The sequence below is a fragment of the Protopterus annectens genome, chromosome 6.part0 (genome assembly GCF_019279795.1).
Source record: "Protopterus annectens isolate FY-2018-M chromosome 6.part0, PAN1.0, whole genome shotgun sequence".
In the NCBI taxonomy this organism is placed as follows: domain Eukaryota; kingdom Metazoa; phylum Chordata; order Ceratodontiformes; family Protopteridae; genus Protopterus; species Protopterus annectens.
In genome coordinates, this window is record NC_056737.1 from 1175608463 (window position 1) to 1175635695 (window position 27233).

A 27233-nucleotide genomic window follows, 5' to 3' on the forward strand; every position below is an offset into this window, starting at 1 on the left:
CAAAGGTGACATTTCAAAATAAAGCATATTTCAACCTAGACCATTGCAATAAAAAACAGCCTTTTCTTCAAATTGCACTAGTGTTTGATTTTGTTATAATTCAAAAGTGCATGCACAGAACATGACATCTCATGGAAGAGGAGGTATCGGGGAACAGTTTATGTCATGGGAAATTAGATGCACACAGCACACCCCATAAGGATGATGTGAGGTCACGGTGTCCTCCATGTGTGATTGGGGGGAAAGAATATCATCCATTGCAGGCAGAAGAACAGTCCTTATCATGGGAGATATGCAGACACCACACTGAGTGTTAAATACCTGGGTAGAGCACCCTACATAGGAGATATGTGGGAACAACAGTTTACATGGGAGATATATGGCTAGAAAATCAAAATAAGGCCAGCACCAAAGAGTGAAAATATATAATATATTTAATATATAATGGCAAAACCAAAGAATCAGACCAGTTTCGGCCCTAAGGCCTTCTTCATTGATACTCTACTGACATATAATGAATACTTAAACAGTATTCTAAATGAATCAATTAAGCAGATAAACCAGTATTTAAAGGCACAGTATTTAAACAAGAGGTATACTCAATATATACAAAAAAACACTCAAAGATGGTCATTCAAGCCAGGGGAAAACAACCCCCCTAATTTAACAATCCAAGCCCTCTCTTTGTTGTTTAACGTACCATCCTATCCCATTTTCCTAGATCTATTCCCCTCGTATTTTATCAATAATTGTAAAATGAAATTTGGCTGTTTTATGATTTAATACATGTTAGTATAAAGCATTTGTCAAACGCTGATTCTCATATCACTTAGATGTTCCAACATTCTAATCCTGAGTGACCTGGATGTCTGTCCCACGTAAAAGATGGAGCAGGACCATGTAGCCAAATAGACCACCCAATCCGTACCACAATTTCCAAAACATTTTATCTGATATACCCTGCTTTGTGTTTCTACTAGAACATTCTTTAGTTTTAAGCATGTGTGTACAAAATGAGCAGTGCCCACAAGGAAAAGACCCAATCAATTTGTCCCCTGTTAAGGTTAGTTGTTGACCAAAGCCTGTTGATGTATACCCAGTTTTGAAGTGATTAAAGTATGAGCCCGAATTACGGCTTCTACGATATGAAAAAAGACACTCTGGAGTTAGTATCTTAGCTAACTCCTGATTAGCCAAAAGAATGTTCCAATTGTCCCTAATTACATTCCTAATAACACTGATGTTCCTGCCATAAGTTGTCACACCTCCTTTTTTGTACCTGATTTCACCTTATATTCCAATAACTGGGCTCTATCTTATTCAATGGCCCAATTGCAAGCTGTCCTAACATACCCTGGTTTATATCCCCGGTTACTAAACCTATGTATGAGGTCCTGTTGGTGATATTCGTAAGTACCCTGATCTGAACAAATTCTCCTAACTCTCAGAAACTGGGATTTGAGTATATTTCTAATGATATAATGGGGGTGTAAACTAGTTGCCTCCAATAAACTATTGTACTGGGGGTATTTACGAAACACTTGTGTGGAAAGAGTATGATCTGGATTTTGTGTTATGTGAACCTCTTGATCATGCATGTTGTGTGAATTCCACCCCCCATTTGTTCTCATTTAGATACATTCCACCCCCCATTTGTTCTCATTTAGATACATTCCATCCCCCATTTGTTCTCATTTAGATACATTCCACCCCCCATTTGTTCTCATTTAGATACATTCCACCCCCCATTTGTTCTCATTTAGATACATTCCACCCCCCATTTGTTCTCATTTAGATACATTCCACCCCCCATTTGTTCTCATTTAGATACATTCCACCCCCCATTTGTTCTCATTTAGATACATTCCATCCCCCATTTGTTCTCATTTAGATACTGTAAAAACTCTAGTAAATATGTAACATCACCCCGCCAAATCAACCAGCAATCGTCGAGGTACCTACACCAAATATCCATGTCCCCTAGATAGATGTTATGTAATGGGTCATAGATGAGATGTTCTTCCAGGTACCCCATGAAAAGGTCGGGATCAATAGGGGCAAATGAGACCCCCATTGCAGTTCCCTGTGTTTGCCAAAAGCAGTCTGCTTGAAAGTAAAACACATTTTTTGTTAGTAAATGTTCAGCCATACAGGTTAACAAAGTTTTGAAACCAGGTGGATAGATGTCTGCCTTGTCAAGACAATATTTTAGGGCCTCCAACCCCACCCAATGAGGGATATTCATATAAAAGGCAGTAACATCTAAAGTGCACATCATCCAACCAGATTCCAACTGTGAGTCAGACAAAATCTGGAGAAACTGAGTGATGTCCTTTAATCTTGAATAAACCATTTTTAATAAAGGTTGTAAATATTGTGTAAGGAACAAAGAAAGGGGTCCCATCAATGAACCCCTTCCAGAAACTATAGGTCTTCCTGGTAGTTTCTCCAAACATTTGTGAATTTTGGGTAACAGATAAAAAATCTGCCTCTGATGATCATTCACCATTAGTTGTCTTTTAGTAGCCACATCAATAATCCCTTCCTCCACTAGTTGTCTTTTAGTAGCCACATCAATAATCCCTTCCTCTACAGCAAGTTCCAAAAAGGAATCTATGTATTTTTTGAACTTCCTAGTGGGATCCAGTGACATCGACATATAGTATCTGGAAACATATAGCTGTCTAAAGGCTTCATTCAAGTAATATTGCATGTTCATAACCACCACTGCTCCATCCTTGTCAGCTGAAGTAATAACAATACTGGGATTATTTTTCAAATTTGTTAACACCTGTTGTTCCTGTTCTGACAAATTATGGCCTAACATGCGTGAATCATATTGTTTAAAATGCAAATCTTTAAGACAAGACTCTTGAAATACAGAAACAAATTTGTCCATAGGAGGCTGGAAATAAGACTTTTGAAACCGAAAATCTGTACCTACCCGAATAGCTTTAAGTTTAACAGACAGCAAAAGGCCAACACATCATTGACAACAGTATCTTCATTCACAAAGAAACCAGCAACATATGATAGTCCTTTACTGAGTAGTTGTAATTCAACATTGGTAAGATCAACAGAGGAGATATTATGCACATTAAAAACTTCTGTTATTGAGGTATTAGAACCTGTAACAATGTTTCCACATTTTTCAATTTTTCTATGTTTTCTGCCACCACTGTGTTGCTTAACCCTAAAGGGTCATCCAAACCTGTAGATTTTTTGTGTACTGGGGACCCCTGAGTAAGTACTTGTTCAATTTCTGTAGCAGACGAATCCTCCCCTGAGGTGCTACTGTAATCTGTTTTGATCTAGATCTCTTCTTCCTAAGTTTCCTCACACTGGGCAGGCCATAAAAAAAGTTAACCTTTTTTGGGGGGACCAAATGGTTTGCCCTTATCATAATCTGCCAGGTCTTATTGAAATTTTTGTAATTTCTTAGTTTTTAATGTTTTCTCCAAGGATAATAAATCCTGAGAAAGTTTGGTTGAGCATAATTTATACTGGGTCTGTCCATCAAAAGCTTTAACTTCCTCACAAATTTGTTTAATGTCATTAGTCTTTATTTCTATAGTTCGTTCATAATAGGAAGAAAAAATATTAACAAAGGACATTGTTGCCTGCTGCTGAGCAGATGCCCATTCTTCCATCAATAAATCATCAGGAGCACTAACAAAAGGCTGTGTTTGAATTCTTAACACCCTTGGTGTAATATCTTTTGCTTGATAAGCCCTAAATAACTTTAAGTGCCATATATTGGTCCTGAGTGAAGACATACTTTTGGTAAGCTTTCCAAACAAATCCCTACAAATATCATCTGGGTCCCTTATGTTACTATTCATGCTTGCACTCTTGTCCATAAGCCCAAACATTTGTAAATCATCTTTATCAGATGAGAGTCCTTGTAAAATAGTAACCAAATCCATTGTCTTCCCAGAATATTACAGACACTACATATAAACAGAAAAAATATAACTTGGGCAATTAAATACTTAATACTACCACCTTCTCACCTCCAGGATAGTACATACAGTGACAAGAATTATGGTTTCAACAGCTTAACATCCCAATATAGATAGATTCTAACTGCCTATATTAAACTTATGAAATATCCATTATATCAACAGGCAGTGCATAAAAACATTTGCCCTATAATGAATGAAGTTCTGATCACAATTGTACAACAATACTATCAAATAGATAATTGTAAAATAATATAGTTTTCCAGTTCTGCAAAAAATAGAACACCATACAGGATGAATATGTGTATCTAGAAACTGTTCACGACCTGAAAATCCAAAAAAAAAAAAAAAAAAAAAACACAGAATAAACAGTCAGGTCATTATGCCCAACACATCAAAACATCAAGTTCAAATTAAACCCTGATACTGCGAATTTATACTTGGACATATCCTTAAACAACAATTTGTACTATAGCAGTGTCTGTTGTAAAAAAACACATAGAATCTACTGGATGGTTATAACCACAATAAGAGTAGTGTATTGTATTCTAGACCATAATATTGACAATAAACATACCGATTATACCATAAACAAAAATAAGAAAACACCATTGAAAGACAAGCTTCCGATATAAATTTAAACAAATGAATAAATCATATACGAATAGTCCCAAATACCGGAACTTGATAGTAGATGTGGTCAATTCCAACTCTCCAAATCAGCTTCTGGTGTCATCAGTATTATAGCACATAAACATGTCTTGAACATGAATAACCCAGCCCTAAAAACAACAATAACGATCTATTCAGAAATGGCACCCCGAAAATAGCCCAATCCATAGACACATTCATGTTGTTGATTACGACAGCCCAAAGAATAGTAAAGGCTGCATCTTTTATTTCTTTATTTATTTATTTAACATTTGTTGACCAGGAAAGTCCGACAAGGTTCCACAGATCCTGTTTTCAGCGGAGGCCCGGGGAGAAATGCTCCAGAAGCATGTCTTTAGAAACCCCCCGCATCTACAAATCTTTATTATACAAATGGCTGGAATGTTCACACTTCGACAACGCCAGTTAAAATTAAAGTACAAATAAATGTCCATGAACACTCCCAGCCCAAATATAGTTCTGGAAACTAATAACAGAAATCACGTACCAAGGGTTGAACCAACTTGCATATAGTGTTCTTTTAAATCTCCAAGTCGAGGCCAGAAAAATTCCCCTGGCTTTAAAGATTAACTGCTAGAGCACACTGTATGGGAGATATATTGGTACAGTACTATGCATGGGAGATGTTTGGAAACAGCACCACAGCACCCCACATGGGAGACATGTGCACAAAGCATTCTGTATGACGTTACAGGACAGAGCAATCCATACAGGAGGTGTAGAGACAGGGCACTTCCATGAATTGTGGGATAAGTACTATATTGCAAGGAAGGTAAGGGTGCACTCAATCATCAATGGAAGGTACTGGGGCACATTGTGGATAGGTGATGGGGCATAGCCCTCTGTCTATGAACTATGCATACATAGAAGCCTGCACAGCAAGTGCAGGAACATGTAACTTTAGTAAGACAAAGGTGCAGGGGACCATAGTAACCTGGAAGAAAGCTTTGGAAGTGCAGCTCTCAGTATGACAGATATGAGACACTAACTCCTTCATAGGAGGTATGTGGAAAACAGTCCCCTCTACAAGAAGGGGAAGAAAGGTATGGTGACAATACCTGCTATATGATTAGGCATGAGAGTGGGGCCTACTGTACAAGCATGAGAGTGGGGTGTACTACAGAAACATGAGAGTGGGGCGTACTACAGAAACATGATAGTGGGGTGTACTACAGAAACATGACAGTGGGGTGTACTACAGAAACATGATAGTGGGGCGTACTACAGAAACATGACAGTGGAGCATACTACAGAAACATGACAGTGGAGCATACTACAGAAACATGAGAGTGGAGTGTACTACAGAAACATGAGAGTGGGGTGTACTACAGAAACATGAGAGTGGGGTGTAATACAGAAACATGAGAGTGGGGTGTAATACAGAAACATGAGAGTGGGGTGTAATACAGAAACATGACAGTGAGGTATACTACAGGAACATGTCAGTGGGGTATACTACAGGAACATGATAGTAGGGTGTACTACAGAAACATGATAGTGGGGTGTACTACAGAAACATGAAAGTGGAGTGTACTACAGAAACATGATAGTGGGGTGTACTACAGAAGCATGACAGTGGGGTGTACTACAGAAACATGAGAGTGGGGCATACTACAGAAGCATGACAGTGGGATGTACTACAGAAACATGAGAGTGGGGTGTGCTACAGAAACATGAGAGTGGGGTGTGCTACAGAAACATGAGAGTAGGGCATACTACAGAAACATGATAGTGGGTTGTACTACAGAAACATGTCAGTGGGGTATACTACAGAAACATGACAGTGGGGTATACTACAGAAACATGACAGTGGGGTGTACTACAGAAACATGACAGTGGGGTGTACTACAGAAACATGACAGTGGGGTGTACTACAGAAACATGTCAGTGGGGTGTACTACAGAAACATGACAGTGGGGTGTACTACAGAAACATGACAGTGGGGTGTACTACAGAAACATGACAGTGGGGTGTACTACAGAAACATGTCAGTGGAGTATACTACAGGAACATGATAGTAGGGTGTATTACAGAAACATGATAGTGGGGTATATTACAGAAACATGTCAGTGGGGTGTACTACAGAAACATGACAGTGGGGTGTACTACAGAAACATGACAGTGGGGTGTACTACAGAAACATGAGAGTGGGGTGTACTACAGAAACATGAGAGTGGGGTGTACTACAGAAACATGAGAGTGGGGTGTTCTGTACAAGCAGGAGAGTGGGGCATACTACAGAACCATGAGAGTGGGGCATAATACAGAAACATGACAGTGGGGTGTACTACAGAAACATAAGAGTGGGGCATACTACAGAGACATGAGAGTGGGGTGTACTACAGAAACATGAGAATGGGGCATACTGTACAAGCATGAGAGTGGGTCATACTGCAGAAACAGGAGAGTGGGGTGTACTACAGAAACATGTCAGTGGGGTATACTACAGAAATATGACAGTGGGGTGTACTACAGAAACATGACATTGGGGTGTACTACAGAAACATGTCAGTGGGGTGTACTACAGAAACATGAGAGTGGGGTGTACTATAGTAGAGTTGCTAGTGGCACAGCATCCTGTTTGTGATGTATGGGAGACCTGTACAGACTGGCACACCACCCTGTTTGTGTTGTATGGAAGGTGCAGTGGCACAGTACCCAACATGAAAATCACGGGACACAGAACCCTGTTTGTGATGTATGGGAGACCTGTATGAATGGTGCTGTGGCACAGTACCCCACTTGATAATCATGGGGTATAGCACCCTGCACAGAAGGAAGCATGGAGATAAAACACTCTAGAGAATGCATCATGATCATAGTGCTCTGTCCATGTAGTGCATGGGCACTGTACAAAAAGTCAGGGGGCACTTAGCCCCAGATATGGGGGGCTGTAACAGATACAGTACTCAGCAGAAGATATGTGCAGGGGGTATAATATTATATGCAGCCAGTGTGGGAATACATCAACCTGCAGAAGGAGCAAAGGTATACAACATCCTGCAGAAAAGGTAAGGGGGTATAGCACCCTGATCATATTGTTTGAGAAGTTACATTCTACTCAGTGCAACAGTTGTGGTGGGCACAAAGTCCTAGGCATCAGAAACTCTAACAAACATAGGACAGGAGATGTGGTAGCACAGTACTCAATCCAGGAGGTGTGAGCATACAACACTTTACACAACAGGTCCTGGGGCTACAGTACCATATGCAGGTCGTATGGGGACATAACACCCTGAACGAGATGAGAGGAAAAGAACAACACCTTGCACAGGCCATATGGTGCCCTATAAGTGATGTGTGTGGTACAACATTCAGCATGGAAGGTTAGAGGCTACAGCCACCTGCTCGGAAAGTTAGGGGCAAAGCAGTCTCTACAGTGTTGGATGGTATGATACCCAGCACAGGATGTATAGGGCTCAACCTCCCCCCTACATGGGTGTCATGGGCCACAGTAGTCTGTATGGCAGGTGTGGAGGATCATATCCTGCACAAGTGGTGTGAGGGTACAATGTTCCTGCATGGAAGATGTGAGGGGTACAATTTCTTGCAAAGGAGGTGTAAATAACAGTGTTTGGCATGGTGGTGTACAGGAGATATGTAGATGTACCACCCACTGGGGGAAATATGGGAACATATTACCCAGAACAGAACAAGTGGTGGCACATCCCCTTAAATGAAAGATATAAAACAGTGCATCTTCCATGGAAGGTGTGTGACATAGTATTGTACACTAAGAGAGTATGAACACAGTATCCTACAAAGAAGATGTAGGAATGTAGTACCATGTGCATAACTGTTGGAACACATTATCCAGTACAAAAGGTGTGAAATTGCAGGCCATTAGGTGAAATATATCCGGCACTGTGTCCTCTGTGGAAGGTGAGGGGCCACAGTTCCTTCAGTGAAGGTGTAGAGTGCATAGTGCTGTGCAAATATAATGTGGGGCATAAAGCCCAGCAGGAGCTAGGGGGGCAGGGGTAAAGCATCCTCCTTGTGAGATGTGGGGACATAGTCCGGCATAAGAGGTATGAAGACAAAGCCCCTTAAATGAGTGACATCAGGCATACCACCTCATATGGAAGACAGGCAAAATGAATGAAATCTGCCTCTGAGCTGTAAATACATAGCAACCTGCACATGAGGTATGGGGACACAGCCCCTTAAATGAGTGACTTCAGGCATACCACCTCATATGGAAGACATGCAAAATGAATGAAATCTGCCTCTGAGCTGTAAATACATGGCAACCTGCACATGAGGTATGGGGACACAGCCCCTTAAATGAGTGACTTCAGGCATACCACCTCATATGGAAGACATGCAAAATGAATGAAATCTGCCTCTGAGCTGTAAATACATAGCAACCTGCACATGAGGTATGGGGACACAGCCCCTTAAATGAGTGACTTCAGGCATACCACCTCATATGGAAGACAGGCAAAATGAATGAAATCTGCCTCTGAGCTGTAAATACATAGCAACCTGCACATGAGGTATGAAGACAAAGCCCCTTAAATGAGTGACTTCAGGCATACCACCTCATATGGAAGACATGCAAAATGAATGAAATCTGCCTGTGAGCTGTAAATACATAACAACCTGCACATGAGGTATGGGGACACAGCCCCTTAAATCAGGCACATTATCCGATATGGAAGGCGTGGACAGTAAAACACCCTACTTATGAGTTAAGAGGCACAGACCCTTGCATTGGAGGCAGGGGGCACAGTATTCACTACAAGGGGTGGAGGAATGGCACTTTATATGAGAACTGTAAGGGTAATGCAAAAGGACTTCCTCATGGGAAGGGTTGTACCACAAATGGCTATGAAGACCACAGGAGGTAAGAACTTCAATGTCTTGAACAGAAGACATGGGGTTACAGCATCCTGCATGGGAAATGTGGGGATACAGAATCTTGGTGTGGTCTCCTGTGTTCAGGATGAGAGGGGCATTTTATTAAGATATGTTTAAACTACTCCAAACAGAAAATAATGCTTGTAGTGTGTCACCTGTGGTGTATTTGGATTTTTATATTGAAATTTTGTAAATGCTTAGATATATTTTGAGGATAAAATCAGAGTCTCAACAGAGCAAAGGTGCAGGAGACTGATGCCTAGAATAAGTGGCCATATAGAATCCATGGATCACATATGTTCGTGGCACATCAAGTAGAGAAAAATATGAATATTTAAACAGTAATAGATAATGAGGACAGGAGTGCTGGGGCCGTGGGTTTCTTCTGCTGTAAAGATCCAGATCTGTGGTCAGATCTACCCTTCTTAATCAAATCTGGTATGCTCAAAGGAATATTGCTGTTACAAAATACGCACGTTTAACATTTTTTTCTTCTTTTTCTGCAGTGCACCTTTCTTGCATGTATATACAACTATAATTTGCTATGTAATAATGAGCATCCTTCAGGTCAAAACAATGAAAATGTGGAAAAAGGCACAAATGTAGTCAAACGTGGTTACACAGAGAACTATCATACCTCGCTCACAGCTTGTTCCATTTGCTGAAAGTCTTTTGCAGCTTTCTTCTTCATACTGACGGAAATAAAGTCCCAGTAATCCTTCCTGGTTCCAAAGAAGGATTTCTTCTCTTTCTGATCAAACTAGAAAGAAAGAAAATGAATTTCCTCACTGGCAACAAGCACAAGGTACAGTTTAATGCACAGACTGTCTAAGCTGGCAGAGCGGGTAGAATATAATATTCACAATACACTGGATCTTAAGCTGGTGCACCTGTACCCACAGCTAATGGCTGTGGAAGTTTTCTCTTCTTGAAACACCTAATTTATTTATTTTTCCCTTTCTTAATAAGTTTTCTGTTACATCACAAATTTCAAGTATCCAAAAGGCAAAGGGCATTTGATTTCTCTGCTGAAATCCAGGTTAGACAGACAACACGATGGGTGGATTACACTGATAGGTGGGAAGGTTACACTAATACCAAGGTGGGCAGGTTACACTGATACCAGGGTAGGCACTCTGATAACATGGTGGGTTATTTACGCTGATAGCAGGGAGGATGGGTTATCCTGCTAGCAGGGAGGGTGAATTACACTGAAAGCAGTGTGGGTGGGTTACCCTGAGAACAGGGTTGGCAGGTTACCCTGATAGTAGTGGCTGGATTACTTATCAACACAGAGTGTGTGCAGCCACTTTTACAGCATTAGTTCATGCAGGGGCCTGGGGAAGCTGCAGATGGGTAAGATCTAAATGACTGGAACCAGCCTTAACAAAAGAATCTCTATAACCTTGTAAATGCTTTATAATCAGTGTATGCATACTCAAGATGGTGACTTAAATGGGGGGGGGGTACAAAGTAAAAAAAAAATCACCTGATCACACAGTGTGATGGCAATAGAAGACCTCAAGTCAACTCCTCACTTTCTGCAGGGATCACATTAGCATTAGATGGGATAAGATTACCTGATGATCAATGAGCAGCAAAAAAAAGTATTACAAAGAACATGCTAAGCCCTACCTGACAGTTTCTTTTGCTGCAAAAACAGTAAGGATTCATAATGCGAGAATGAAACACAGTAAGGCAGGCATATGCATTTTTTTCCATTTCTTATCCTTTCTCCCTCCCTCTTTGCAGATATTTGAAAGTGGCTTATTTTATGTCCGACAAATTTTAGAACCATGAAAAAGCAAAAGGCTCGCTTAGGTAATTACTTTATATTTTTTCTGATAATGCCCCCCCCCAAAAAAAGGCTTTCTTCCCATTGTTACAAAACTCTTTATATAGCACCCCTTGCTTTCAGTCACTGCAGTCCTTAAATGACCCTTATCTAGCAAGGTGGAGGCATGTTACAGTTAGGCAAGCACTATCATCAAGCTAAAAATGTAGACTGCTGTACATGTCCGACATTTGTTCTGGTGACCACCATCCATACCAGGTCCATGAGATGTAATGGTCCATATCCTGAATGTTAAAATACAGCACAGCATGAAAAATCTGACCACTTCATAATAACATAGGGCATGTGCAGTGTAGTGTAGACACCAGTTTCCATTATGGCTAAGGTCTTCACCTCACATGCAGATTCAATCTTGACCTCTGGCCAGTGCCTGTTTGGAGTTTGCATGTTCTCCCTGTCTTTCTATGGGTTCCTCCCACCTCCAAAAAACCTGCTGAGTGATTCTATCTCAAACTCACCAAAGAACGGAGCTGTGAGCAGCAGCACAGACTCTACATGGTGCCCTACTGAGGGAACAGTTGTACACAATAACCATTTTTGGCATCTACAGTGTTCAGTAACCTACTAATGGTAGGACAGCATATATCACAAACTGCATGAAGTGTCAAGGATAGCCAATAAATGGTGAAAATATGGCTGTAGGTGATACGGTCATGTTGAATAATGTCACCAAATGGGCATGGATATTTGCCAGTGATAAAAGGCCTTGAGGATCTGACCTACACTAGAGACCCATGCCAACAGTGGGAGAGGTGTATGTGCCCCTTTTTTGGCCAGTGTGTGCCCACTATAAAGCCCAGCAGCCTTAGTTCAATAAGTCATTGGCTGGCTAGTGTCCAGTTGTAAAGCTTGGGTTACCTGGGATAGTTCTGTTGAACAAAAGCTGGATGTAAAATCAATAAACATGCCATACAGGAACTAAGAATTACTTCACTCCAGACAGTTTGGAAATGGCTGATAAGTAATATTATATATTAAATATATTATATATATTTTTATCATGGTGATAAGGAGGAGACTGGACAGCTTACTTATCCAGGAGACAAAATCAAAGTGGGGTGCAGCAAAGCCACTTGGCTCAGGATCCACAGCTTACAACTCAAGAGGAGGACTAGAAATGGTGTGGGAATGGTGGTCAAAGAGAGGCTTCAGACGGCAATGAGGGATGTTATCAGAATTAGTGACATGGCAATCAGATACCAGCCCAATGATAGGGCAATATTAATAATCTCAGTCTATGCCCCTTAGCAAGCTTTAGATAGTGAAAAAGTGTGGATTCAGCCACAATCAACTGCAAGCAGTGGTCAGAGAAGGCACTAATGTCAACAGACACTAGGCTGAAGACCTAGAAGTTGGCTGGAGAGAAAGCACAACAGTTCAAGGAATTATTCAATGCCCTAGCACCTCAAGAAGAAGAAGAAGAAATAGGTGGAGCTGAAGAAGAATGAAAGCACCTCAAAACAGCATGTGTGAGGACTACAGAACAGATATGTAGCCAATCCAGGTATTGAAATAAGGTACATAAGTAAAGCTGATGGTGGAATGCAAAAGTCCAGGAAGTCATCAAAAAAGAAGGAGTGCTGGAAAAATGGGAGACAGAAAACACAGATAAAGGTAGGAATGAATACTGGTTGGCTAACAAAGATGTTAAGAAAGGAGTTGCAATAGCAAAGAAAAAGGCATCAGAGACACTCTACCAGCTTCCAGAAAGTGAGTCAGTAGATGGCACAAAGAAACTCGATCAGGTTGCAAGGCAAAGCTAGAAAGATAAAGAAGATAGTCCAATTGGGTATTATTAGACCTGGAGAAAGCATATGACAAGGTCCCGAGAAAGCTGATTTGGACAGTCCTGCAGTGATTTAAAGTCTCAGAAATATTGGTAGAATTAGTACAAGTTATGCACAAGTACTCAATGACTCAAGTACTAACAGTGTTCAGTCTCACGGACGTCCTCCCAGTGGGTGTACATCAGGGTTCAGCTCTGAGCCCACTGCTGTTCATACTAGTGATGAACTACATTAGCAAATAGGTTGGAGGGGACAGAGCAACAAAGTTGCTGTATGCAGATGATGTGGCATTACAGGCAGACTCTGAACAAGAACTTCAGCAAAGGAAAGGTGAATGGAATGCAAAACTAAAGGCACATGGGAAGATAAAGAGTACAGACAAGACAGCGGTAATGGTAGCAAACTGGGGAAATCAGAAGAAGCTGAGAACTGAGACAGAAGGGAAGATAGCAGAATAGGCTAACAGCTCAAGTATCTTGAAGGGCTGGTTGAGGAGAAGGGAAGTCTGAATGAAGAAGTCAAAGCTAGAACTGAAGAGGATGCAGCCAAGGTCAAAGCTAGAACTGGAAAGGCTGCAGCCAACTGGAATAGAGTGGAGGTGTCGTCTATGACAGAAGAATGCCAAAAAAGCTTAAAGGTAAGGTGTATAAAACAGTAGTGTGACCAGTACTACTGTATGGTACAGAAACCTAGGCAGTAAAGCCAAAGCAGATGAGGAAGCTAGAGGCAATGGAAATGAAGTGGCTGAGATATGTGTTAGGATGCATACTGTGGGCAAAGAAATGAGGACATCAGAGCAGAAGCCAAAGCAGTACCAATTGCAGAAAAACTCAAACTGACTTGAACTGATGCTTGTGTTGAAAATGTATTTGTAAAACTCCTTGTGCTAAAAATGTACACTTTCTGGACAGAAAAAAGAAATATACATGTAGTATTGTAACTTTTAAATGTATATGTTTTAACAGGGGGTACTGAAAGAGAAGAGGTTAATCTCAACCCACCTGATTTTGAAAAATATTAAGAAATTAACTTACTTAATTTAGGCCTTAAAGATTGTATCTTACAGATCTGATTGCAGCCAGAGACAAAATATCTAGGAAAACAAGCACTAGGAAGTGTATTGTCTTTAGCAGTGAACTAATTGCTACACTGGAAGGGAAGAAGTTTGAAATTGTTCTATGACTTCCAGAAGCTGTATCAGATCTTAGTAAGCTTTATGTGTATGTGTATTGTTGACACATATGTGCTAAATTCTGACAGTTTCTAGTAATGGAGGGTTGCATGGGAAGTCAGATGACAGATGTATGTGATGCCCTTCTGTAATCCATCACTAAAATAATGTTTAATACTAGATGAGACTGAAGTTTCATACCACCAGCTAGTATTCCAACACCAAGTATTTAATAAAACAAGCACTCTAATGTCTCGGCTCTTGCAAGCCTTCAAGGAGTATAACATTTATATAAAAAAAATGATATATATTTTACTACAACGTTCAGTAGTTTTAGCACTATACTTAAAAAAGTGCTGGCTGGTCATTGGAGATATATTCAAAGTTTGAGTGACATGTTTGTGGAAAAATTAGGGGTCCCTATTATGTCTTATAGAAGAGGGAGACATTTAAAAGACTTCTTAGTTAAGTCAAAAATAACAATTCCTGTGCAGGGCATACAGAGAGGTTTAAATAGATTGAGAACTAGTGCTTGTGGTAAATGTAAAGCATGTAGTTTTATTAATCAGAGTTTTAGACAAATTAATGGTCACATTTTTGAAGTGAAGGACAGCTTTTGCTGTTATACTGATGGCATTTTAATGCCCTCAGATGTCCATGCAAAAAATGTTATATAAGAAAAAACAAAAGATATTTTAAAACAAGATTATTAGAACAAGTTGGAAATATAGCCAAAAATAAAAGTGAAAGTTCCATAGCTAGTCATTTTAATAAAAAAACATAAAGGTAATAGTGAGGGTCTTAAAGGTACTGTTTTAGAGCAAATTAAGTTGTACAATGATGAAAATGATCTTAAGAACAAATTGTTGGTAAAAGAATCAATTTATATTTTGAAATATAATACTTCTTCACCTAATGGGCTGAATAATGAATGTGATGTCATTTGATAAAATTGTTAAATTGTTTAATTGTTTGATTGGTTTGTGTATTTAGGCAGGTTGTGATTTGTAAATGTTATACTCCTTGAAGGCTTGCAAGAGCAGGGACATTAGACTGCTTGTTTTATTAACTACTTGGTGTTGGAATACTAGCTGTTGGTTTTATTTGTATTTTGGTTCTCTCATTGTGTGGTGTAGCTAAAGTCTCATACCAGCCTATTTTTGTAACCTGACAAGGAAGGACCCCTTACCCACTTCATCTTGCTTTGCTCTAGTAAGTTCTAGTAAGTAACCAGGGATTAAAATTCATTAGATCAGTCAGGAAAATATAATGAGATTAGTTATTAAAATTCTTTAGATCAGTCAGGAAAATGTAATGAGATTATTTAAGTATGATTATTCTGTATATGTGTGGATCTATTCATCTGTGTTATTTTAATATTTCCTGTGATTGAAACTCTGGTGTTTATTGCAAAGAGATATTTAGTATTTTCATGTTCTTTTTTAATTTATTATTAAATATATTTAAATGGTTCAATGTGGCTGGTCTTTTGAAGAATATTTTAATCTCTGAAAGTACATATATATATTTGGTGACAGGTCTGGCCACTCCTGAAAGCTTTAGTGAATTGGCCAAACACTACTATTTATATTAATATTAATTTCAGTCAGTATAATTGGGTACCCTTATAAGAGCCTTGGAGTAGCTGGTTTTGGATTGTCTCATAGTGGTATAACTACCTCATAATCTGGGCAGAAGGTGGTATCCAGCATGTGTGTGTGTGTGTGTAAGTGTGTGTGTGTGTGTGTGTGTGTGTGTGTGTGTGTGTGTGTGTGTGTGTGTGTGTGTGTGTATGCAAATGAAATCTTGAAGAGTGCATGTGTCAGTTGCTTGGAGCAGGGACAGGATGGTATCACAGAGAGGGTGCTGGAGAACTTGACTTGGACACTTGGCCAAGGACCCAACCCTACAGCTTTGTTAGCAGGGAGTCTTATTTGGTATCTGAAAAGAGAGAGACAGGACCCAGCCCCCAGACTCAGTGTGTTCCCTGTGTGCTCTTAAGGTAAATTGTGCTTGATTCAGAAAGCTGCATCTGGAAATACTGGGTGTATCCATTTTTGTTCTAAGTGAATGTCCGTCATCAGTGCCAGTGGTGAGGATTCAGGATCCTTGATTACTGGCAGGAGTAGGGACATCATGTGTTGGTGAGCAGTGTTGTGGATATTAATTGAACTTCTGTAGCCAGTAGACAGTTGTCACTGAAGGTGGGTGTCACTCTCCTACGTTGGACACAATAGAAGAGTCTTTGCGGTTTTGTTCAAGCAGCTTTATTTTATAGAAACACATCACGATGGAAGTTAACTAACTTTAACTTAAGCAACATATACAAACTAACTGCTGGAATCATACATGCTTACTCTCTGGCTGCACTCTCAAAATGGCACTAGGAATAGCACATGCATGCAACGTCTTGACATGCTTCTTAAAGATACAGTACACACAGCATGCGCACTCTGACCTGCATCCTCCCTCTTGAAAAATAAAACATGCAATGTTATGGATTTCTTTGGCATGCAGATATCACACACAGTTCATCATGCATTTACACAAGATTAAATACACATATACACAGTTAAGTCCATGTTTCTGCATATTTCACACTGGGTCTGGATACTTGTCCATATTATGTGACATAAAACTGGGAATTGGACTTAGTAACTGGAGCTGTGTCTGTACAATGCCCAGTCTTTGAATTGTCTGAAACATCTACAGGAACGGAATCAGAGATAGGAATACACTCTGGAATGGAAACAACATTTGGTTCAGTCTGAAATCTAGAGTCAGTGTCATCAAAATGGTATTGCAGTGATGGCTCTGGTACAGGAAGTAATTGTCTGCAGTTTCTCCTGTACTCCATACCCTAGGATTCTACTAGGTAGGATCTCGGCTTGGCACATACGCCTGCAACTTGATCGATCCGGTCAAAACCTTTCGCCGTTTGCATTCTCATTTTTTTCTCTTTCCCTCAACAGATTAAGAAATCTGCTCTTTTTGTCATAAATGGACTTCTGGATCAAACACTTCTTGAAAAGTTGAGCCTTTATGGTTCTGTTGTTCTTAGCTTTAGGCCCCAGTAAACTGGGACTACTAGGTAGCATCATTCTAGTTTGCCTGGAAAGAAGTCTTTGAGCAGGTCAGCCAAGAATATTGTCACGGGGTATGTTTCTGAGATTAAGTAAATTCAAAAAAACATCGGTATTGTCACTCTTTGACTTCTCTATTAATTGCTCTGCAGTCTGCACTGCACGTTCACCTAGTCCATTTGACTGTGGATATTCTGGACTGCTAGTAACACGTACAAAGTCCCATTCTCTTACAAATTTCTGAAACAACCGACTAGTAAATTGCGTACCATTGTCAGAGATAACGTTGTGTGGACTACCATGGACTGAGAAATAACATTTCAACTTAGTAATAACAGTAGTGGATGTTAGGTTAGGTAGTAAGTCAATCTCAAACCAGTTCGAATAAGAGTCTACCAATACCAAGTAGTGTTGATTGTTCCACTTGAAGATATCAGTGGCTTCTGTCGACCAAGGTAGTTCAGGGACTTGATTTAGCTGAAGTGGTTCTCTTTGTAAATGTGGTCTAGTACTATTGCATACTGAACAAGAAGAAAGCACTTTGTCAATGTCTCTCAGTAATGATGGCCAAAATACCAATTCTGTTGCTCTTCTCTTAGTGGATGCGGACCCTGGGTGACCATGATGCAAAATCTGGATATATTCTTGTTGTAAGGAAGCAGGAACAACAATTTTAGGACCTTTGAAAATAATGGCATCTTTCATCAACATTTCATCTCTGTTAGGAAAATAGGTTTGCACCTCAGGTGGTACACTAGATTGCTTTGACAGCCATCCAACATTAATGTAGTGATTGAGCTTCTGCAAAATTGGATCAGTCTTAGTCTGATCTCTTAACTCATCAAGCCTAGTGGCAGAAAAAATGATGCACTGCCATCATGTCAAAGTCAAAATTCTGTGTTAAGCAGTTTCTTCATATTTTTGGGCGATCTGGATAAGGTATCAGCCAGACAGAGTAGTTTGCCTTTCGTATAGACCATTTTTAAGTTGTACATTTGCAATTTGAGCATCATTTTTTTTGTAATCTTGCTGGAGCTGAATGCATAGGCTTTTTTAGAATAATAATTAGAGGTCAGTTTCAATCGGAATAGCTTGACTATAAATATAATCATGAAACTTGGAACATGCAAATATGTAAATACTATTGCCAAAAATTCTCTCTCAATTCGAGCATACTGCATCTCAGTTTGGGTAAGTGTTCTAGATGCATAGGCTACTGGCTGCCCTCTTGAAGTATAACTGTGCAGAAACCAAATTTTGACGCATCACAGGAAAGAGCAACTGGTTTGTTCACATCATAGTATCTTAGTGTAGGTGGGGTGGCAATTTTCTGCTTAAGTTCTTCAAATGCCTTCTGGTGCTGTTCTAACCATGACCATACAACATTTTTGCACATTAGCTCTCTTAAAGGTGTTGTCAACTCACTGAAGTTTGGTATAAACTTGCCTAAATAAGTTGACCATGCCAAGGAAATGCTGTAGAGCTTGAATATTGTTTGGGGCTGACATCTTAAGAATAGCTGCTTGCTTGGTCAGGTCTGGTCTCAAACCAGTAAAAAATGACCTACATATGTAACTTCTGACAGCCTGGATTTGCACTTCAGAGGATTGAGTTTCAAGTTTACTTCATGTGCTCTGTCTAGAACTCTCTTTAGGTTTCTGTCATGCCCTGCTTCACCATTGCTTCCAACCAATAAATCATCTACTATTAGGGCACAAGGATAACCTGAAAAAAATTGCTCCATTGCACGCTGAAAGACTTTACTTGCAGAATTTATTCCAAATGGCATCCTTAGGAATCTGTATCTGCCAAACGGGGTACCAAAATTGGTTAATAATGAGGATTTGCAATCAAGCATCACTTGCCAAAATGAACTCTTTGCATCCAAGACAGAAAAAACAGTGCCATTCGGTATTAGGCCTGCGATCTCTTCGACTGTGCACATTGGATGATACGGTCTCTTCAATGTTTTGTTCAAATCTCTAGGGTCAATACATATTCTGATTTCGTCTGAGCCTTTTTTGTGAGCTGATACCATAGATGACACCCATTCAGTTGGTTCTGTAACTGGACAAATTACACCTTGCTGCACCATTTTATTCAGTTGAGCCTTAACTCTGTCCTGCATAGCTATCAGAACTCTTCTTGACGGTCTGACCACTGGAGGGACCTCTGGGTCTAACTACATGGAATACACAACTGGAAGTTTACCCAACTTGTCATCGAAAACATCAGCATACTCTGCGAATATGGCTTTGGAGAAATTAAAATTTGGAGATGCACTTATGTGATGAACGTATTTGGTAAAAGAAAGAAGATTCATTCTCCAACTGTCTTTGAGACCCAATAAAGACTGTACTTGTCTTCAAACTACATTGAATAGCAAGTTCTTGGCCAAATAACATGAAAGCATCACTGAGCCTTCGGTTTGAATTTTTTCACCTCCATAAGCAACATGTTTCTCACTACTGGCCACATTGAGTTGCTCATTACCTCTCATTTTAGCAAATGTGTCTGCTGATATAACATTACACTTTGAACCAGTGTCTACTTTAAGCTCTGTGGATTTACCATTTATCTGGACAGTACAAAATATTTTGTTCTTTGCCAATAAATTCACTACATCAGCTCTTTCACCAAGCACTGATACACCATCTACATAAAAAGCTGACTTTTGTTTCTCTACTCAGCTTGCTTTTTTGTGTGGCCTTTCTTTACAACTGTTTGAGGTTTACTTGATTTACAAAACTTTTGAAAATGGTTCCATTTTTACACTTCTGACATTGCTGACCAAATGCTAACATTTCCCTCTTTTAGACTCATGATTTGCACCACAATTGTGACAGTTAACAATAAAGCTGGACTTGGGTTTTGCTGATTCATGCTTGTACTGCACTGAGGAACATGGTCCTCTAACTGAACTAGTCTTAGAATTTGTTGGAAAGCTACGTGGTTTCCCTGGTGAGCCAGCAGGGGCTGTGGCTGCCATGTGCTTAGGTCTACTTCTGTTTGCCACATGTTACATACTATCTACGTTTCCTCTGGAGCTTGTTGAAACCATGCTATTGTCACTCACAAGCATACGTGTGCATTTTTCTGTCATTCATGAATCTGACAAATCTCTATGGCTTTACTCAACATTAAATCACTGTCACGAAGCAAGATCTTTCTCACAGCAGCAGTATTAATATCACATATGAGCCTATCCTTTATTAACTCATCTTTGAGGTCACTCAGGTCAGTTATATAAGCTGCAAAGGTTTCCTCTGATTTCTGATCGCTCGTGTAAAACAAATGCCTCTCTAATGTAATATTTGGCTGGGGGTTACACATCTCTCTGAACTTGCACTCCAAACACTCAGGGTTTTACCTTGATTCAGCCTGTATAACAATATGATGATTTTCACCTTCTCCCTCATATACTGCTGGTGCATACACAAATGAATACTCTCTTTCTATGGCCTCTGACCCAACTAGGTTTAACAAAATGAATGCCTTGATGAATGTATCTTTATCTGAATAAGCTGCTTGTATAAAAAAAATTGTACTCTTGCTCAATATTCTCCGATTATCTGCAATATTCTGATCAAATACAAGTGGTAAGGGCTTTCGAACTTCATCTGCCATATTAACACATACCAGTGAAGGGTTTTGCAAATAAGCATGAACACATACACACATGCCAGTATTTTATAACTTTGTGCTTCTGAAATTATGCTTTTGGGCTTTTCAAAATTATGCTGTTGGGCATTTTCTGCCAAACAACTCTCTTAGGCACTGTAACACCTTTGAAATCACTTTATTGCAAGAAATCACCTCTTATCATATCAAACAACTGCACGGTGCAAGCCTGTATGCAACTGGACTTTGCAAAATAAGTCTCTAGGGCACTGTAATACTCTCTAAATTACTGTCTTGCTAAAGTAATTTATCATCATTTTAAGAAGCATCTCAAATGACTTCATGATGCAAATAAACTGGGCAAGAAAAGCTTAGAGTCAATAACATTTCAAAGTAATTGCACTTTGTGAAGTAACTACACAGCACACTGAAATTTCCCCAAAATGGCAGTACCTTGCTAGGCAACTCTTTACAGTGCAAGAAAAACTCTGTAATGGCAGCACTTTGTGAATAAACACACCCAACACAAGAAACTTTTCAAAATGGCTATACTTTGACTGTACTTCACAAAATAGTTGCACTTTGCACACAAATAAATTCTTCAGAATACATACACAGTAATAAGCACACACTACAAGCACTTTAACACACTTTGAGATACTTAGAATAACTTTAGTTATGCCCTTAATACAATATGAAGTCGTAGTTATGCCAAAACACAGCACTTTGCCAAAAAACATATAGTCGCCTTGCTTTATGTTTAATGTGCCCTTTTTGCCCTTATTAAATTCGTTTTGCTCTTTTAATCTCTTTTCATGCCCCTTGTACTCTAAACATGCCCATTTTGCCCTTAAACATGCTTGTTTTATTTTAAACATGCTCGTTTTACTTTAAACATGCTCGCTTTACTTTAAACATGCTCATCTTACTTTAAACATGCTCATCTTACTTTAAACATGCTCATCTTACTTTAAACATGCTCATCTTACTTTAAACATGCTCATCTTACTTTAAACATGCTCATCTTACTTTAAACATGCTCATCTTACTTTAAACATGCTCATCTTACTTTAAACATGCACTTTAAACATGCACATTTTGCTTTAAACATGCTCGTTTTGCTTTAAACATGCTCGTTTTGCTTTAAACATGCTCATTTTACTTTAAACATGCTCGTTTTGCTTTAAACATGCTCGTTTTGCTTTAAACATGCTCGTTTTACTTTAAACATGCTCGTTTTGCTTTAAACATGCTCGTTTTGCTTTAAACATGCTCGTTTTGCTTTAAACATGCTCGTTTTACTTTAAACATGCGCATTTTGCTTTAAACATTCTTGTTTTACTTTAAACATGCTTGTTTTGCTTTAAACATGCTCGTTTTACTTTATACATGCTCGTTTTGCTCTTAACTCATTACATTTGAGTGGGTACATCTGCAGTTACCTCCCACTGATGCCTCTAGTTGTCAAATATTGCTTGTTCATATTTGCATCAATAAATCCAAAACCATGCTATGTACAAGGTTTTAAAAGATTTAATCTTAAAACTTACACAATGACAAACTCAACTGCATTAATATTTGACCTCTGTCTAGTGGAGGTAAAGATATATTAACTGCTGTTTTTATGATATTAATTTATATAGATATAATTTTCACATTTTCTTTTTCTAAATATCTCAAAAAGATTTAACACAGACAGAATTCCTTAGCCTCATATGAAAGCTCTCAGATAGATGAATAGAATGCTGCTAACTGTATGGTTGTAACTTGAGTGGTTGTTGGAATATTGTAAGTTGTTTACAAAATATTACAAACATAAACGTTACTGTGTTTACTGTGACTTATAAAATGTGATTTAAGACCTAAAAGCTAAAGAGTAATACCACTATAATCATAATTTGTGCTGAAGAGTTTGCCATTTATACTTCTTTCATAACCCCCATGGTTCCAGATATATGAACATTTGTTTTAAATGTGAGGACATGATTTGATCCTGTCAGAAAGCTTAGGCTCCGCCCATTGGGTGTTACAGTGCAAACTTTGAGCTCCATTAGAGTGAATGAGTTAAACATGCTCGCTTTGCTTCTCTGATAATTGTTTTGTCAAATGTCATTATTTTAAACATTTCCCTTAGTTAAGAAACTTTTTTGTGCTGCCCACTTGTTTAATAATGTAGTTTGTGCCCTTGTAATGCTCCATTTAAACTTTGATTCTTTTCTGGCTCTTTTCTGTGCACGTTCCTCTTAGTTTACCTTCACTGTCATCTCTGCACCTCATGGCTGCAAATATTATTCTCTGCTATCCCGGTTCTGACACCATGTCACTCTTCTACTTTGGACACAATAGAAGAGTCTTGATGGTTCTGTTCAAGCAACTTTATTTTATAGAAACATCACAATAGAAGTTAACTGACTTTAACTTAAGTAACATATACAAACTAACTGCTGGAATCATACATGCTTACTCTCTGGCTGCACTCTCACAATGGCACTAGGAATGGCATGTTCTTGACATTTATACATGCATGCAATGTCTTGACATGCTTCCTAAAGATACAGTACACGCAGCACGTGTATTCTGATCTACAGTGGGTGTACTCACAAGCAGCCATAAGGTAAACATTCAGAGTTTCAATTCACAACAGTTTTATTTATTTTTTTATTAGTTTAGTTTAGTTTAGTCAGGGAAAGCAGGCAAAGATGTCAGCAGAGGATTATGGCCAGCTGACAGAGAACCAGTGCCAAGGTGTGCAAAGCCAAAAGACTGGTGCATGCCAACCTGACTAAAGATGAAATTATTTCAACTTAGTCACAGCTCAGATCCAGGAGGATAATCAGGCTGGTGATGGGAATTTGCAGTCCTCAGAAACAGGGCAGTTCACCCATTTTCTTAGAGGACTTAAAAATCTGTCTAGAGTTAAAGAGACTTGAACCAAAGACCAAACATTTGGAATTAGAATCAGCAGAGAGACCGCAGCATTTGGAAGCTGAAGAAAAAGAGAAACACATACAATAAGAATCAGCAGAGAGCCTGCAGTATTTGGAGGCCAAAGAAAATGAGATACTGTGATGTCTGGAGGTTCAAGAAAATGAGAAGCAGTGTCAACAAGAGAAGGAGATGCTGGCTCTTCACCCAGGTCATGGACGTCATGGGGAAGGGAATAACTGAATCCCAAAAGCAATAAATATAGATGCCCACGGAGGCAAGGTGGTGAACAAAAGGTGGAGAAGCCAGCAAGTGGGAATAACAGCATGCCAGTGGTAAGTTGCCTGGAGACAACAGAGATGCCAAACTACCACCAGAAGGTATATCCTACCTTAGTGGATGGAAAACAGGCCACTGATAAGAGAGGGATACAGCTCTGATATAACCATTGTGAAGCCTGCAGTGGTTAAAGAGAAGCACTACTTGCTTGGGCAGACTACTCCAGTCATAGCTTTAGGAGGGACCCCATTCCAAATGTCTTTGGCCAGGGATCACCTTGACTGGGAGGGTGGAAAAGAAAGCAAGTAGGTGTGCTTGAGGATATCCCTACATATGTCTTGATAGGGAATGATTTTGATAATGCAATACCTTGTGTGCATGCAGTTACATTTAGTCGGGCTTGGAGACAGGCATGCGGGTCTGGTAGCCTGGAGGAGACCCAGATAGACCCCACATCTGAGGCCAGGACTGGTGAGGTGTCTATTTCAGAGAGGGAGGTACCCTGTAGTAGTGAACCTGAAGGTAAGCCACAGCTGCTGGTAGGTACTGATGTTCCCCTGGATGCAGTGACTACAGATGTGAGTGGTAGTACCCAGCGTGACAGTGAGGCATTGCTGTCAGAGGATACCAGACCTCCTGTGGAAGAGGAGCTGGAAAGAGTTACAAAGACAGAGTTGAGACAGGCTCATCTCTCCGACCCTGCACTAAGAGGCTTGCGGGAGGTAACTAGGGAGGCACCTGATTCTCAAGGAAAAGGGGAGTCTGTATGCTGGAACAAAGGGTTACTGTATAGAGAGTGGATCCCTGAGGGAGGGCTACAGGATGAGTTAATACAGCAGGTGGTAGTACCGAGAGCCTACTGTCTTGCACTTCTAACCATAGTCTATGACATTCCTTTTGCAGATCATATGGGCATAAAGCATACCAAGAGACATATCATGTATAACTTTCACTGTCCTGAAATTGCAAGGGATGTAACAGGGTACTGCAGGACCTGTGAGCAGTGCCAAAAAGTAGGCAAGGGAGGTCAAGTCTCCTTTGATGCCTTTGCCTATGACTGAGGAGCAGTTTCAAAGGGTAGCTATGGATATTGTGGGCCCTCTGAATACCCCACATTCCTCAGGAAAGAAGTACATCCTGGTGGTTGTAGATTATGTTACTAGGTATCTTGAGACAGTGGCTCTGTCCTCCATCAAGGCAGAGAAGGTGAAAAATGCTTTGTTAGATATTTTCAACAGGGTAGTTTTCCAATAGAAATATTGACTGACAGAGGTGCCAAATTCATGTCAGACATGCTAGCTTGTCTGTGGAAGCACTGTGGGGTGAAGCACCTTAAAAACACCCCCTACCATCCCCAGACTAATGGTCATGTGGAGAGGTTAAACTCTACACTAAACACCATGCTGCAAACATTTGCAGACCAGTTTTTTTTTATATTTGATTCATCTGCTGTTTGCATACAGACATGTCCTCCCTTTGAGTTGCTGTATGAGCACAGGGTGAGGGGGCCTTTAGATTTGATCCATGATGAAGGGTGGGTGAGTGTGAATCCTACAAAGAGTCTGCTGTGCCATATATCCAAAACCTCAGGACAAGGCCTAGAGAGCTCATGAGCATGGCCCAGGAGCATCTGGCAGAAGCCCAACAGCAGAAAAATGTCTGGTATGACAGGAATACTCAAGTCCCAGAGTATGGTGTGGGACAGCAGGTTATGGTTCTCATTCCTGTTAGACACAATAAGCTGCAGGCAGCTTGGGTGGGACCCTTCAAAGTGGTAATGAAGGTCAGTGATGTTTAACTATATGGCAGAACTGCTAGGCAGGAGGCCAGGGCACAAACTGTACCATGTTACCATGATAGGGAGGCCCTGGTGCTAAGTATTTGCAGTAAGAGGCCACAGGAGTCTGACAGGGATCTATGGCTATATCGAGCCAGCCAGCAAAATGACAAGTTACTAAAATGAATCCTAGGCTTGCAGGCATATGACATGACAGTGCAGCACTGTAGTGGGTCAGCAATGCCAATGCAGATGGCTTCTCAAGAAAGGGTATGGGTTAATACATTCCCAGACAGACCCATCCCTCTCAAGGAATGCTACTCAAGGGTCACTTGAAAAACTAGCTTGAGTCTTCAAAGGGGGGAGGGTGTGATGATGTGAGGTACTGCCAGCTATGCCAGAAGAAGTAGGGCAGTGGATGTGTAACATATGTCAGCACAACTAGATGGAATTTTTGTAAATAATTATATGCCATTTGTATATCAAACTGATTTGTACAGATATTTGTGTTGCAAATACATTTGTAAAGCTGCTTGTGTTAAACATGTACCAGCAGTTTGCCCTGCTGGACAGTAAAATAATTATATATATGTATTATTGTAACTGTTTAAATGTATATGTTTTAACAGGATACTGGAAGAGAAGAGGTTAATCTCAATCCACCTGACTTTAAAAATAGTAAGACATTAAATTACTTAATTTAGGACATAAAGATTTTATCTTACAGTTCTGATTGCAACCAGAGACAAAATGTCTGGAAAAATAAGCACTAGGAAGCCTTATGTATTGTCTTTAGCAGTGAACTAATTGCTACTCTGGAACAGTAGAAGTTTGAAATTGTTTTATGACTTCCAGAAGCCACATCAGAGCTTAGCAAACTTTATGCGTGTGTATTATTGACACATATGGGCTAACTCCAGGCAGTTTCTAACAATGTGGGAGTTGCATGGGAACCTGAACTCAGATGACCAGATGTATGTGATGTCCTTCTGTAATCCATCACTAAAATAATGTTTAATACTAGGTGAGAATGAAGGCTCATGGAAGTCTGTTTTTGCAACATGGCAAGGAAGGACCCCTTACCTAATTCATATTGCCTTGCTCTAGTAAGTAACCAGGGAATAATAATTCTTTACATCAGTCAAGAAAATATAGTGAGATTAGTTAAGTTCTGTTTTTTTAGTATTTCTGTGAATCTATTTAACTGTGTTATTTTAATATTTCCTGTGATTGAAACTCTG

General features: G+C 39.8%; 1 protein-coding gene across 1 annotated transcript in view; it reads right to left on the reverse strand.

Moving 5' to 3' along the window:
• RUFY4 (RUN and FYVE domain containing 4) overlaps positions 1-27233 on the reverse strand; it is a 651945-nt gene that overhangs the window by 547476 nt on the left and 77236 nt on the right. The window contains exon 2 of the mRNA XM_044074805.1: positions 10132-10254. Coding sequence (XP_043930740.1) covers positions 10132-10254 — 123 coding nt within the window. The remainder of the gene's footprint in view (positions 1-10131; positions 10255-27233) is intronic.